Raw genomic sequence first — 13895 nt, forward strand, 5'->3', positions numbered from 1 at the left:
TATTTATTCATTTATTCATTCATTTATTCATTCATTTATTTTGTATCTATTTTTTTATTTATTCATTCATTCATTTATTTTATTTATTTATTTATTCATTCATTCGTTTATTTATTTATTTATTCATTTATTCATTCATTTATTTATTTATTTATTCATTCATTCATTTATGTATTCATTTATTTATTCATTTAGTTATTCATTAATTTATTTTATTTTTTTATTTAGCAGCTTCCATGTAGCGTGTCGATGCACCCTCCTCACCACATGGTGGCGTTTCGTTGTTCGCCAACCACCAAATACAACCTCATGAAGAAGAACACTAAACTTGACTCACTTCCGTCTTCCGTCTTCTCTTCTCTTGTTTACATCCACATGAGCCTAAAAGCTGAGTAGAGAAGATTTTGTGAAGATGACGGACCAGAAAGCAGAGAACATCAGCTCCATCCCCATCGATGAGTTCAGCAACTTAAGAATCACATCCATAGGGACGTTTCTCATGTCTGTAGGTCACGTGTTATGTCCTGACTCGAGGAGCTAATAGACATATTATAGCCTTTAATGAGCCATGTATTACCCACTATGAGCACTGATGTGTGTGTTTTCTGTTCTCAGGTGCAGTGGTCGGAGCCTTGGCTGATCGGACTGCTGGTGTTTCATGTTGTGTGTTTGTTTCTGACTGTGGTGACGTGCAGGTACTACAGAGCTCAGATATGTCACTTCCTGCTGATGGGTAAGTGAATAAAAGATTGATAGCAATAGGTCCTCTTTCTCCAGGTACTTTTTTTTTCTTTTTTAATTTTTATTTCAAAATGACAGTAGTAACAGCAGAAAACATGAAAAACATTTACATACAAAAGAAGCATAGCGAAAACATAAACAAAGAGCTGTGTCAAACATAAAAGGACAACAGAAATTAAACAAAACCAACATAAAATAATAAAAAAAAACAGAATAAAAAACAAAAAATAATAAAAAAAAGACCACATAATAATAATTATAATATTAATTATTATTATAATAATAATTTCACTTAAAAACTTTAAAGATATTGCATGCATTCATTGTTTTCATTGCTTTTTTGTTTTGTGAGGAAGAAATTGTTGACATATATAATTCCATTTCTTTCATAATAACAAAGAAATTAGGCTTTTTTTTGGTAAATATACACTTGTGAATGTGGAACTTTGTGATAATTAAAATTAAATTAATAAGCATTACTGTCTTTGTCACTGTAATCATAGCAACTAAATATAATATTTCTATAGTACAGTGCAAAATCTGAGAAAAATGTTAACAAGTTTAAAATTATTGACATCTTTCCACAATTCACATGTATATTTACAGGACCAGAATAAATGAGAGCAAGTTTCAGGATGTGATTCGCAGAAGGAACAATTTGCATCTATGTCACTCTTTAACTTTTGTAAAAAAAAAAAGACTGATAAGACCAATAAAGATTGAATAACATATTTAAGATATCTCAAAACCAGTTAACATCAGTAAATCCTCTATACCTTGTTTTGATTTGTTCAACAAGAGCTAAAGTGGGAAAGTTTACTATTGCGGCTGACAAACTGTATTGTTATTGCAGTGCATATCATCATTCTGTGCTTTTCATTGTTTACTGATTGATGTTATCTCTCTCTCACAGTTGTCCTGGTGTACACAGCTGAATATTTAAATGAGCTGGCAGCCATGAACTGGCGGTAAGACTATTGTTCAGCAGTATTTTGTTTTGTTACTTTCGTGTGTGAAATAATGTGTAGAGGCTCTGTTGTTCAAAAACACAACACATACAGTCATTGAGAAAATTTCGTTATTATTTTGCAGGTCCTTTTCTAAGTTCCAGTACTTTGATTCCAAGGGCATGTTCATATCTTTGGTCTACTCTATTCCACTTCTCCTGAATACGGTCATCATTGTGGTAAGCTTTACCGTTCATCCTCATCCTCGTCACATCAAATAAAACGTTAAAGACACTACTCGACACCTGACTGTTTGTGTTGCACGTTGACAGATGGTGTGGGTGTACAGGACCTTTTCCACTATGACCGAGCTGAAGACACTCCAGATCAAACGAAAGATCCGCAGAGAGAAGAGAGAGAAGAGCGACTGATCTCTCTCCTTTATGTCCAAAAATGGGCTTCACTGGGAGGAATTAAGAATCCGTGTCTCTGCCGTGCTAATCCTGAATTTTGGAGGAGGAGGGCAGATTCCTGCTTGTGACCGTAAAAAGGATTTGATGTCGGTCAGGACTGGGTGTCCGTTTCTGGTAACGAGATGCCGCTGAATATACTGTACACTATGGGATATACAAGGACCAAAGGACATTTACTGTTTTGTATTTAATGTTGTTTTAAAGTGTGTTGAAAGAAAAGATAAATTGTTTTATGAATGACTTTTATGTGACTGTTGATTTCAAGGAGGTTGCAACGCTTTAGTTAGATTTAAGACTGCAGAAGGGCATTAATGGAGAGGAGAAGAAATAACTTTGTCTTCAAGAACCAGGTGTTATCATGCTGTCATCCTTATTTGTGTAAGGTGGACTACAATAGGTTAAGCGTAAATCCATGACTGATCTTTATCAATCCATTGACAAATTTGATCTTGAGTCCTCTGCATTTTGTGCATCTCACAGGAAAACCATGAGGCATTTACGTTGTTCAACAAACTCTCCACCGGCTACTGTGGGCTAAACTCACATCAAAAGACATCGGTGTTATGCGAGCTTAACTGGCTTTGCATCCCAGAACCGGTCAAACTCGTCTGACAGCTCTCACACAGTGTGTGTGTGGGGGGGGGAATAAAAAGGTCTTATGACCTGTCAGTAACCAGGAGGCACAGTCCTCCACGTGAGTGGGGTGGCGGTTTCAGGATACTGGGCTAACCTCTTTGTGCTTTTTCACAGCAGACATTTTGACTACTAAGCTCATGTATTACTAATAACATTAACAATGGCTCCGTAATATTCAAATGTCCCAGTACATCATGACAGTGTGACATCCGACATGAATAATACCAGGACCCTGAGACTGAAACATGTAGATTGAATTCAGCCGTTGTTAATTACGTTATTTACACCTGCTTTTCCTGCTGCGATATGTCGGAGTGACACAACAGCACATTTCACTGCAGGTGTCATTAGTAGGTGTCAGTAGCAGCACCCAGCGTCCCTGAAGAAAGGCTAGTGTGCAGGCTTAATGTTGTATAAATCTGCTGGCCTCTTAGCCTGTTATGTCTTTATGAATTCATTATTATTACAAATCACGATCTATTAAATTTGCATGGATTATCCGTGTATTAAATCTGCCAAATGCTTTGTCTCAACTAGTCCAGAATATACAGTATGCAGAGATGTCTGAGGACCATTCAAAAACATTTCATTTTGAGAATTTTTTCAATGAACAAAGAGTAAGTGTAGCAAAATACATAATAAAAATGAAAACGTATTACATTTGTCATATACGTACAGGTACATACATGAAATTTGACCTATGCATTTCACACATCCTAAGCATTTTAGGAGCAGTTGGCTGCTGCAAAGCAGCCGGAGAGCAACTTGGGGTTCAACATGCAGACAGTAGGGACCGGGGTATGTTTTGGTAAAGAAGGTTGCGCTTCAACAATGAGATTCACGGTGGAGTGCTAGACCCAAAGTCCAATAAGCACAAAAATGCGATAGGGCAGCACATCCCAGATTTCAAAATCAAGGACGACAAAATACTAACAATTAATTTCACTTGGCTCACATCACAATAGACATAATAGATATATGCTTAAGCGTTTCGGCACGAAGGTGACCACTGACCACTTGATGATACAGGATCATCCGTAGGATTAGCCTATAATTAAAAATAAATGAGGTTTATTCAAGTGTCTCCTTATTGCCATCTAGTGTATTGTCTTAATAGTGAACCAATAATGGCCAGGAACAGTGTTTTGTGGAGTTCAACATTGTATGTAATGGGGTTTGGATCACATTTAATTATAGGCTATGCCTGCGATTGGCCCCTGTATCAGCTGTATCTACAGCCATGTGAAAAGAAAAGAGATTGATTACCAAATAATTGGATCCAACTTCCAGCTGTGTGTTAACTCTGCCCTTGTGTATGTTTCTGAACTGAATATTTATACTGTAAGTGTGTAAGCCTTGATTTTGAAATCTGGGATGTGCTCCCTTTTCACATTTTTATGCTTGTCGCACCGCCAACTTTGTGGTTAATGCTGGCAAAAGCAGTTTCAGTGTATATTCCTTTAGCAGCTGGCAAAAGCTGCTAAAGGAATATACACTGAAACTGCTACACAGTACGTCTGAAAGAGTCCAGTTCAGTCAGCCAATTATTTAAGTGTCCTTTTGTGTATGAGCACTGCAGCAAAATGTGGAGGTCAATACACTGAAACTTCTTCATGGTTTCAATAAAGGCCTGGGGATGCGTGTTGCGCCACCAGAGGGCAGTATGGACTAAATGACACAAGACAGGTCCTACCGGTCATACAATCTGTTCTTTGGGAGACTTTTTAACTTTTTTTTAATCAGGATATCTCACCTCAGACTTCCTACTTTTTTTTATCTTATTCACATCACTCCTTATTCGTTTCCCAGATGCATCTGATATACTGTACGTTGGTATGCTTTTCCTGCATTCATCTGTCAGGACCCGTTTACATGATTCATGAGCTACTGGAGTGTCATCATGGGAAGTTATCTGAGAGGACGGGGAGGAAGAAGAATGGGTGTGTTTTAATGGGGCAGGTGGTGTGTGTGTGTGTGGAGATTTGTCAAGGCTCCATCTCTTGTGTAGGACACACACACACACACGACAGATGTTTAGTTTATGACAAAAGCATATTATTAGGTAGATCTCAATTAATGCAACTTCTCCAGACACTTGAGTCTAAATGAACAGGTACAAAAGAAGTTTGAGAGGTTGATTTTTCTCTGTGAAACTAAAGATTGGAGTGGACACTGTCCTCCGATATAAGTCGCAGCCAAATCCACCAGTTGATGTGTCTTGTGTTTCTCAGATATGGCTGCTTTCCTCTGGTTTGACATGCAGAGCAGTACATTGCACGGCAGCAGCAGTCAGCTGCAGTCTTGTGGGGGAAAACACTTTGGATAAAAGAAAGAAGCACCTGTTGGAAGGAGGGTTGAGGAGATGACCATAATGTGTTCAGGCTGAACCTAGGGGAACAGTGTGCGTGACAAAGATCACAAGACGACGCTTTGAAGTGCATCTTAGAGCAAACAACTCATTGAACCTGGAGGCAGATGAGCTGCGAGAGTCATATCTATTGAGATCAGGTAGATAAAGTCTGAGTTCATTATCAAGTTGGCGAACTGACAAGTGGAAAAACAAGTAAACCCATCAGTAAATCCTAACTGATAAAGTTGCCAATCAGTGTAGGAGACTGACGCTGGCTATTGCACTAGGAATGATGAAACTGAGCTTTAAGACACATAGACTTTCTTTCCCAGAAACTGACATGTTCATCAAGGATTTATCAAGTCAATACATGGCATGTGAGCTAAAGCTGAGGCCTTGTGCAGTCAAAATGTAACAGATGGGGAGCCGAGGGATGCAGACTTATTGATGCAATGTATATTAGGAGTGTCTGAAATTCAATACATTTTTGATTTATTTTATTAGTCAAATGTAGCCGCCAATTCCAGTGAAATGTAATCCCAACAGTTCCTTTAATTTGTGCATTGAAAACAAAATTCTTGCAGCACCTGGTTTAAATATCCTCGAACCATTATCTGCAGGGCCTTGCGGTCAGGTTTGGTTCCGTACCAGGCAGTGATGTTCCCCGTCAGGACGCTCTTGATAGTGCGGGATTAGAAATTTCTCAGTATTTGACGAGAATTTCCTCAAGAGCCTGAGGTGAAACTGTCTCTGCCTTGCCTCTCTCACCACAGTCAGTATGCAACGCCAAGTTCACGCCCTCAGTGATGAGAACACCAAGGTACTCGAAGCTGTCCACCCTCTCCACCGAGGACCCGTTGATATAAGGTGGGTGTAGTTCCTTCCTATCAGCTCATTAGTCTTGCTGACGTTCAGGAGTAGGTCGTTGCTGCGACACCAGCGGGGTCAGGTTCTCATCGTTGTGATCAGGCCCACCACAGCTGTGTCGTCAGCACACTTGATGATGGTGTTGGAGTCAAATGTGGCTAATTATAATGTTATCAATGATAATAGCACAATCCCATGGCAGGACGTTAACCCTTACAGGTACAGTGTGTAGGATTTGCAACCAGCTGAGTACTCCTCCGCTCACTCCTCCCTTTCCAAGACTGTGGTAGCGTGAGCCGCCGAGTGCAAAACCGTGGTTAACGCCGTTCGCCTCCATCAGAGGCCATCCTTACCATAACAACACTACTTTAAGAGAAACGGAAGTCAGACGGCAGCTGGCGGTACAACGGTTTTGCACTCTGCGGCTCACGTTATTGCAGTTTCACAAGCGTGTCGGAGAACTACAGTGGCCTTCAGATAACGTAAAAACGTGAAAGTCTCTCGCTACAGCCACTGTTTGGTTTGTCCGTTCCGGGGTACTGTAGAGACATGTTGAACTCCCTGAAGAGGACTTGCTCCCTATGTAGATATGAACGGCTCACAATGATGAAAACACAATGATTTTTTGTTTCAGGTGATTATACACTAATGAAAACATAGTTATGAATAATATATTCCATTTCTGCTAATAGATCCCCTGAAATGTTTCACACTGTTTCTTTAACAACTAGTTTTCCCCTTATACTGTATGAACCCTTAAGTACCTTTAATATCATCTTAATATTATACAGTATTTTTTTTATTCATTATGTTGTTGCAGCTCTTCATTGAAGCTATATTATGTCTACACTTATCTCTATCCATGTTTTTAAGCATGCAATACTCCTCCAAATGGATGTTGTGTGCATCTTTTTATACCCTTTTCCCCCTAATTTAGCCTGACATATTTGGTATTTTTGTTAACTTTGGGATCTCAACTAGAAATTAAAATAAAGTTATGTAGGTTTCAACAATGTTTGGCTGCACGGCATCAATTTGTAGCCTCATAACTGACCCACTGCTTGTATGGTTGTCCCATTAAAGGGGAACTGCTGTATATAAAGACGTTGGTTTCTCAAGAGGGAGCTGCTGCAAAATCTGATAAATTCCATGTGACATCATAAACTAATTAATGTAGAAGTTTCATGTATGAAAAACATTTCAACTGTTCACCTGCAAGCTGTCCTCACAACTCACAAACGTCTGGTTGAATCCACAGATCCTCGTCTTAATGACAGTGAGTGAAGCTTCTCCGTCAGCTTCTGTTTTAAACCCTGACGAGCATTTTTACTGCATTTGAGAGAATGTGAATAGGGAGATGTCGTATAGGCCAGAAACAGTCAAGGATGCTTTGTGTTTATATCTCGAGCACAGAAAGGAAATGAGCTCAAATTATGTTTTTGCCGTCTGTCACAATGTTCTCTCTCACTATTTCCATACAGTTTATGTTGGCTGCTGCGCTGTGGTTCTCAACATCTGTGGTGTATAATCTACTGGTGAATATATTTGGGCAGGACTCTGTATTTATTACAATGTTATGCTAATAAGAACTGTTTTAACAACTTTTCCACAAATCCTGTGCCAGCAGTGAAAATACCTTCCTGCAGGGCAGCATAGCTGAAATATGGATGAACTTAAAGCATTTTTCTCTTCCATACCAAGTTTACATGTCGATTCTACAGTGTTAACAACAAACATTCATAACGTTCACTGTACTAAAAGCTTTTGTTACATGAGATTTGAGGTGAAAATGTGTGTGTAGTTGAGATCGAAATGAAGGCAGAGTTCAAAGATGGGTGTTGTCCGAGCAAGGGTGCTCGAAGTAGGGGGGTGGGAAGTAGGGGGGGTGGGAAGTAGGGGGGGTGGGAAGTAGGGGTGTAGGAAGTAGGGAAGGGACCCCCCAACTTTACGCAGACAGACACATTTAGCTGGTGAACATAGTGGAGTATTTAGCAGCTAAAGAACCAGAGATTTCCCTCAGGAGTTGGTGGAGACCAAAACAGAGCTAAAAGAATAATGAATATTGGATTTACATTCGTCAGGTGGCCACAAACACAACTCCAAAGGAATGATAATGTTGCTCTGTAACATCTGGATGATTAAATAAGCAGCTGTTTCCTAACAAGTTATCAACTTAAAAGGTTATGATTAGGGATGTCAATCGATTAAAATATTTAATCGCGATTAATCACAAGATTGTCCACAATTAATCGAAAATTAATTGCGTATTTTTCATCTATTCAAAATGTACCTTAAAGGGAGATTTGTCAATTATTTACTACTCTTATCAACATGGGAGTGGACTAATATGCTTGCTATATGTACATGTATGTATATATTTATTATTGGAAATCAATTAACAACACAAAACAATGAGAAATATTGTCCAGAAACCCTCACAGGTACTGCATTTAGCATAAAAATATGCTCAAATCATAACATGGCAAACTGCAGCCCAACAGGTAACAACAGCTGTCAGTGTGTCAGTGTGCTGACTTGACTATGACTTGACCAAAACTGCATGTGATTATCATAAAGTGGGCATGTCTGTAAAAGGGAGACTCGTGGGTACCCATAGAACCCATTTTCATTCACATATCTTGAGGTCAGAGGTCAAGGGACCCCTTTGTTCAGTTGATGTTTTATTCCAAATTTAGTGTAAGTTTGGAGCGTTATTTAAGCTCCTTTGTGACAAGCTATGACATGGTTGGTACCAATGGATTCCTTAGGTTTTGTAGTTTCATATGATGCCAGTATCTCTAGCTTTAAAACTGAGCGCGCTACAATGAATTTGCATCAACGAGTTATTATCGCACTAGTTATATGTCAGTGTTATGTTCACAAAAGCTATTCCAGTGCGCTTTTAGTTATTAATGGCAAAATGAATTGTACCAACTCAATAGTGTTATTTTGCTTTGACATATGGGGAGGGTGTTGCAATTTACCAAAGACAATATTATTAATATTAGGTTACTGGAGGAGGCCTTGCATTAAAAAAAAAAAAATTAGTCATCATCATATACAGTTATGTATATGATGCAATGTTACCGTGTTATCAAGCATTCATTAACTATTAAAACACTAGTTAATGCATCCTTTATAATGTAGACACACACATTAATAAAAAAAAATTATAATAAAATGTCCTTATACTTGCTTACAACTAAATTAAAGTGTGTTTTAAGCATTTATTACTTATAAAGGGGGAAGGGGGGTTGAAATAAAATGTTACCCTGCAGCTTTGATCATTGAAGGCAGCATATGTTAACCTGGTGGTGGAGTCCTTTAGCAGCATGTGGTTGAGTCACACTGTGACTGGGCATGCTCTGTAATACAATAAAGAGAAAGGAGAGGGAGAGAGAGAGAGGAATAACTGATACAGAGTGATAGATGAGTCACTCGGTGTGTGCTTATGAATGACTCACTGTGATAAACTTGATTATATAGATATGTTTTATTAGACATATTCTGCATACTGGTGATGTATAAAGCCTGGTACTGTCTGATAAGGATTACAAATCATGATATACTTTTATTTCCGCCAGATATTTTCTTTAATACAGTATGTCTCCAGGATAGAGACTAAAAGCCTTACAGAGCTTGAACTCAGTGACTCACTCTCATCGATCAACCTGTATCAATTACCACAGTACACGTTCAGATAGATGATGATCACCTTCGTTCATCATCGTTTGCTTTCGGAGTAGCTACTGAAAACATATTTAATTTATTATTACAAAATGACAATAAGGATTACACACTGAAGCTGTTTTACCTCTTAAAAATAATCAAATTCACACACATAAATGTCATAATAAAACTTTCTATACTATAGTATAATCCAACAATTTATTACCAACAACTATGAGGGTTATTCAATTTACTAACAATTCTATCATAACTTGTTGTTTGAGCGGTTCCAAAGTTCTTTACAGAACAAGTCAAAATGTAATAAGAAAAATAAAAATGACAGTAAAAAGGATAGACATATAAAAGCAGTAAGTAGAATTAAATTAGTATACGAAGAAACAAGACAGAGATTTAAAGAGGACTTATTTTGCTTTTGTGCTTTCCCCCTTTCCTTTAGTGTGTTATAAAGTTTTTTTGTGCATGTAAAAGTTCTGCAAAGTTACAAATACCAAAGTCCACATCAACCCCACAAAAACACTGAACTGCCTGAAACGCCTCCATTGAAGTCCTGCCTTTTCTTCTGTAACGTGGTGATGTCACCAAGTAACACATTTGCATAATACCTACCTAGCGGCTAGTTTGGCACGCCCTCAAACAGAGTTAGTTAGAGCGGAGCTGGAGCATAGTCCGAAGAGTTTGATTTGGTTGACCAATCATAACAGAGTGGGCCAGCTGACCCTGACTCCAACAGAGTGTTTCAGTCAGAGGTTGAAAAGAGGTCAGTATGAGAAAAATAAAGCATAATTTGAACATTAAAACATGTAAACGCCTTACTTAAAAGTGTCATATAACAAGTTCCCGTTGAAAGAAGTTTGATTTTAGGAGCTTAAATAAAATAATTGTTGGCCAGTCTAAGGGTGTACCCTGGCATGTGCATGTATATTTTCAAGATCAGTTACAAGATACATGAATTGTTATTACCTCTGCCAAGGACATTATGTTTTCTGTTTGGTTTGTTTGTCTGTTTGTCAACAGTACTAAGGAAAAGCTCGGAAAGGCCCGATTTACATTAAACTACTTGGAAGGGTGGAGCATGGGCTCAGGAACAACCCATTACTTTTTGGAGCGGATCCGAATCACGGGGCGCAAACACAAATTATTTTGAACATATTTTAACATTGACAGGCATAAACTTGCCGGAGGTGCCCTTTTATTTACTCAATGCAATAAATATTTCTCAAAAACAGATGCACTTATTGGAAAAACATTTATTTACTGCAGTTCTGTGTTTTTCAGAAGTCCAGATGGAAAAAACTAAAACAGTCAACTACAATTAACTAATATCGCTAGATTTATGTTTTAAGCGAGTTATTTACCAGCATCATAATCTTCAGAGTTCTTCCCAGACATTTTCACAGTGACCGGTTCTGCTCTGTTACAGATATCCTGTGGCATTGAGGGAAGATGCAGATCATATCAGGAAACTCTATGCCAAGCCTTCCACTGTGGTCTTTAACAAAATTCTTACATCACCTAGACGGGCAACGTATCCGTGATGCAGGGACCTGTTGTGCGACTATACTACACACAGTCATAATGAGATCATAATAAACAAACTCATTACCTTGTGTGCCTACAGCCATGGCAGTAACAGAGCCAGATGAACAAAATTTGTAAAAAACAATTCGAGTTTGTTTGAGCCAGATGTGTTTTGTCTTAGAAGTCCTTTAACAGTACCCAGAAAGTATGCAAAAGTCAATTTAAGAGCCTCAAGGCAATGCTTTCTTGGTAGGAAATCTCCTGGAAACACCAGTGTAATTTGGTATATAAATCAAGGATTTAGTTGAACAAAGAGCTCCATTTGAACCCAAATAAATAACAATTCATCATTCAGTGTTGAAACTTTATTGTTCATTTATGTCAAATTATATACCTCTAGATAAATTTTCCATTTTTGCACGTTCAGCCGACCTGTGCGCTGACTAATAGTTCATGTGTCACGATGTGGGGTGAATTTAACATGGAACCCAAATGCAGAGTAACAGGCAGGAAAATAGTTGAAATAAAAGCGAGCTTTAATAATACAAAGCTGAGAAATCCAAAACTACTAAAGGCAAAACAACAAAAGGCAGGGAGGGGAACAAAGTACAAAAGAACAAAAATAGAAACAAACAACAAAAATCAAACAGAGGACCAAAACCAAAAATCACTAACCAGGGAAACACGAGGATCAGAGCAGGAGGTAACAAGTAGGACAAGGAAGACGGGGCTGGAGAGACAAACGAACCGACAAGGGCAGAGGGGAACACACAGGCTTAAATACAAGACATGATTACACACAGGTGAAACAAATCAGGGCGGGGCAGACAATCAACAAAAGGCAGGAAAACAAACAAAGGAGGGAAGTAAAACCAGACAAGACACAGGAGGAGTGAACTACAAAATAAAACAGGAAACTGGAATAAGAATATAAAAGAAGCCAAACACAGACCAAAATCACATAAACATAACTAATAAAGACTGGCATAGCCAGAACATGACATCATGTCCACTGGGATGTTTTGTATTGCCTCGGTTCCCAGCATTGGACACTTGATGGGCTGCTACTAGACACAAGGCGCTCAGCATCTGATTGGACGAACGCTTTCCCTTGTGGGCTGCTGCTCCCAGCATTCAAACAGAATCCCCAACATGGTGGCTCGTTTGGAAACTTTCTTCTCTTATGTCACGAAAATAGTTCACCGAAATGTGTTTCTGAGAAATAAGCCACGCAGAAGCTGAATCTGTCTTTATTTTGGATCGACAATGCTTAGTTTCAAAGTTTCTCGGGAGTTTCCAGAGGCGGCGAGTCGCGTCGGACGCCTGTGATTTGTATAAAGTAGCCTAGACCTCAACTTTATGCAAATGAGGAGCGGCCAACATGACGCCCCATCTCTCGAATCGCACCGCCACGCCACCAGAATGCATTGCACGGCTGCTTAATGGTATATGTCCACAGCCGCCGTCCTTTCCCATTAATTGTCTATGCAAGCAGTTGTGCAATGCATTCTGGTAGCGTGGCAGCATGATTTGAGAGACGAACCGTCTCGTTGGCCACTCCTCATTTGCATAAAGTTGAGGTATAGGCTATTTTATGCAAATCACGGGCGTCTGACGCGACACGCCGCCAATGGAAACTCCCGAGAAACTTTTAGACTAATCCTTGTCAACCCAAAATAAAGACAGACATGGCTTATTTATTATGGCTTAAGAGAAAAAAGTTTCAAAACAAGCCGCCATCTTGGTTCCGGTTTGAAAGCTGGGAGCGTGAGAGAACGCGTTCGTCCAATCAGGTGCCGAGTGCCTTGTGTCTAGTGGCAACCCATCAAGCGTCCAATGCTGGGAAGCGAGGTGATCCCTCGTGATAAAAAAACGCCCCTGTGGACATGCACCATGTGGGAAGCGTGGAAAGGACGGAGGCTGTGGACATGTACCATAAAAGACTCTCTTAATTGCGCTAATTGGAATTAATTAATTGGAGGCATACCTATTCAACACAGTCTCTATTTTTCCCATAATTGGTTTATGTGTTACTGCCCACAGTTTTTGTGTGAGTTTCATCTTATCTGGCAACTTTTCATCATCATGCCCTAGTTGTAATCCCCTATTTTTCTCTCCTCGTCTTACTCCAAATGAATCAAACACAGTTCTCTGTCTCTGACATAAGGACTTGATTTAATGGTCTATCTGCACAAAAGGATTGGTCCCACAGATGGACCCAAAACACTAACCAAATAAAACAGGCACTTACAAGAGGAGGTGCTGAGGAGGGAAATGTGAGGCAGCCAGAACAAACCAGAGCTGTCGAGGTGATGGAGATGGAGTGACAAAGAGAGCTGGAAGATGGATGAAACACTTCACCCTTGAAAAAGTTATTGTACAATCTGAAGAATTTAAGATGTCAAAGTTTAGATATTAAGTTCATAGATCACGACACTGTACTCAACGCTCGTTTATCAAACAGGCAAATTTGCTGTTTAGTTGAACGAATCTTTCAAAAGAAATCCTGCCAAGTGTGTTAGACTCCCAACATAGTATCATAAATCCATGGGTGGACACATGCAAACACTTGCATAAACACATAAAAATATCTGTGGTCATTAACTGCTCGGCGTTTATCAAAGGAAAACGAAAAGCAGTGAACTTCACATGCAGCCCTAAAGGAGAATAATA

General features: G+C 39.1%; 1 protein-coding gene across 1 annotated transcript; it reads left to right on the top strand.

Moving 5' to 3' along the window:
* Nucleotides 1-316: 316 nt before the first annotated feature.
* tmem18 (transmembrane protein 18) lies at nucleotides 317-2402 on the top strand. Its single transcript, XM_037751329.1, has 5 exons — nucleotides 317-505; nucleotides 616-733; nucleotides 1655-1709; nucleotides 1834-1927; nucleotides 2021-2402. Exons 1-5 carry the CDS (start codon nucleotides 413-415, stop codon nucleotides 2117-2119), a joined length of 459 nt encoding a protein of 152 aa, XP_037607257.1. The 5' UTR covers nucleotides 317-412; the 3' UTR covers nucleotides 2120-2402.
* The last annotated feature ends 11493 nt before the right edge of the window (nucleotides 2403-13895 follow it).

Source organism: Sebastes umbrosus, chromosome 18 (genome assembly GCF_015220745.1).
Source record: "Sebastes umbrosus isolate fSebUmb1 chromosome 18, fSebUmb1.pri, whole genome shotgun sequence".
In the NCBI taxonomy this organism is placed as follows: domain Eukaryota; kingdom Metazoa; phylum Chordata; class Actinopteri; order Perciformes; family Sebastidae; genus Sebastes; species Sebastes umbrosus.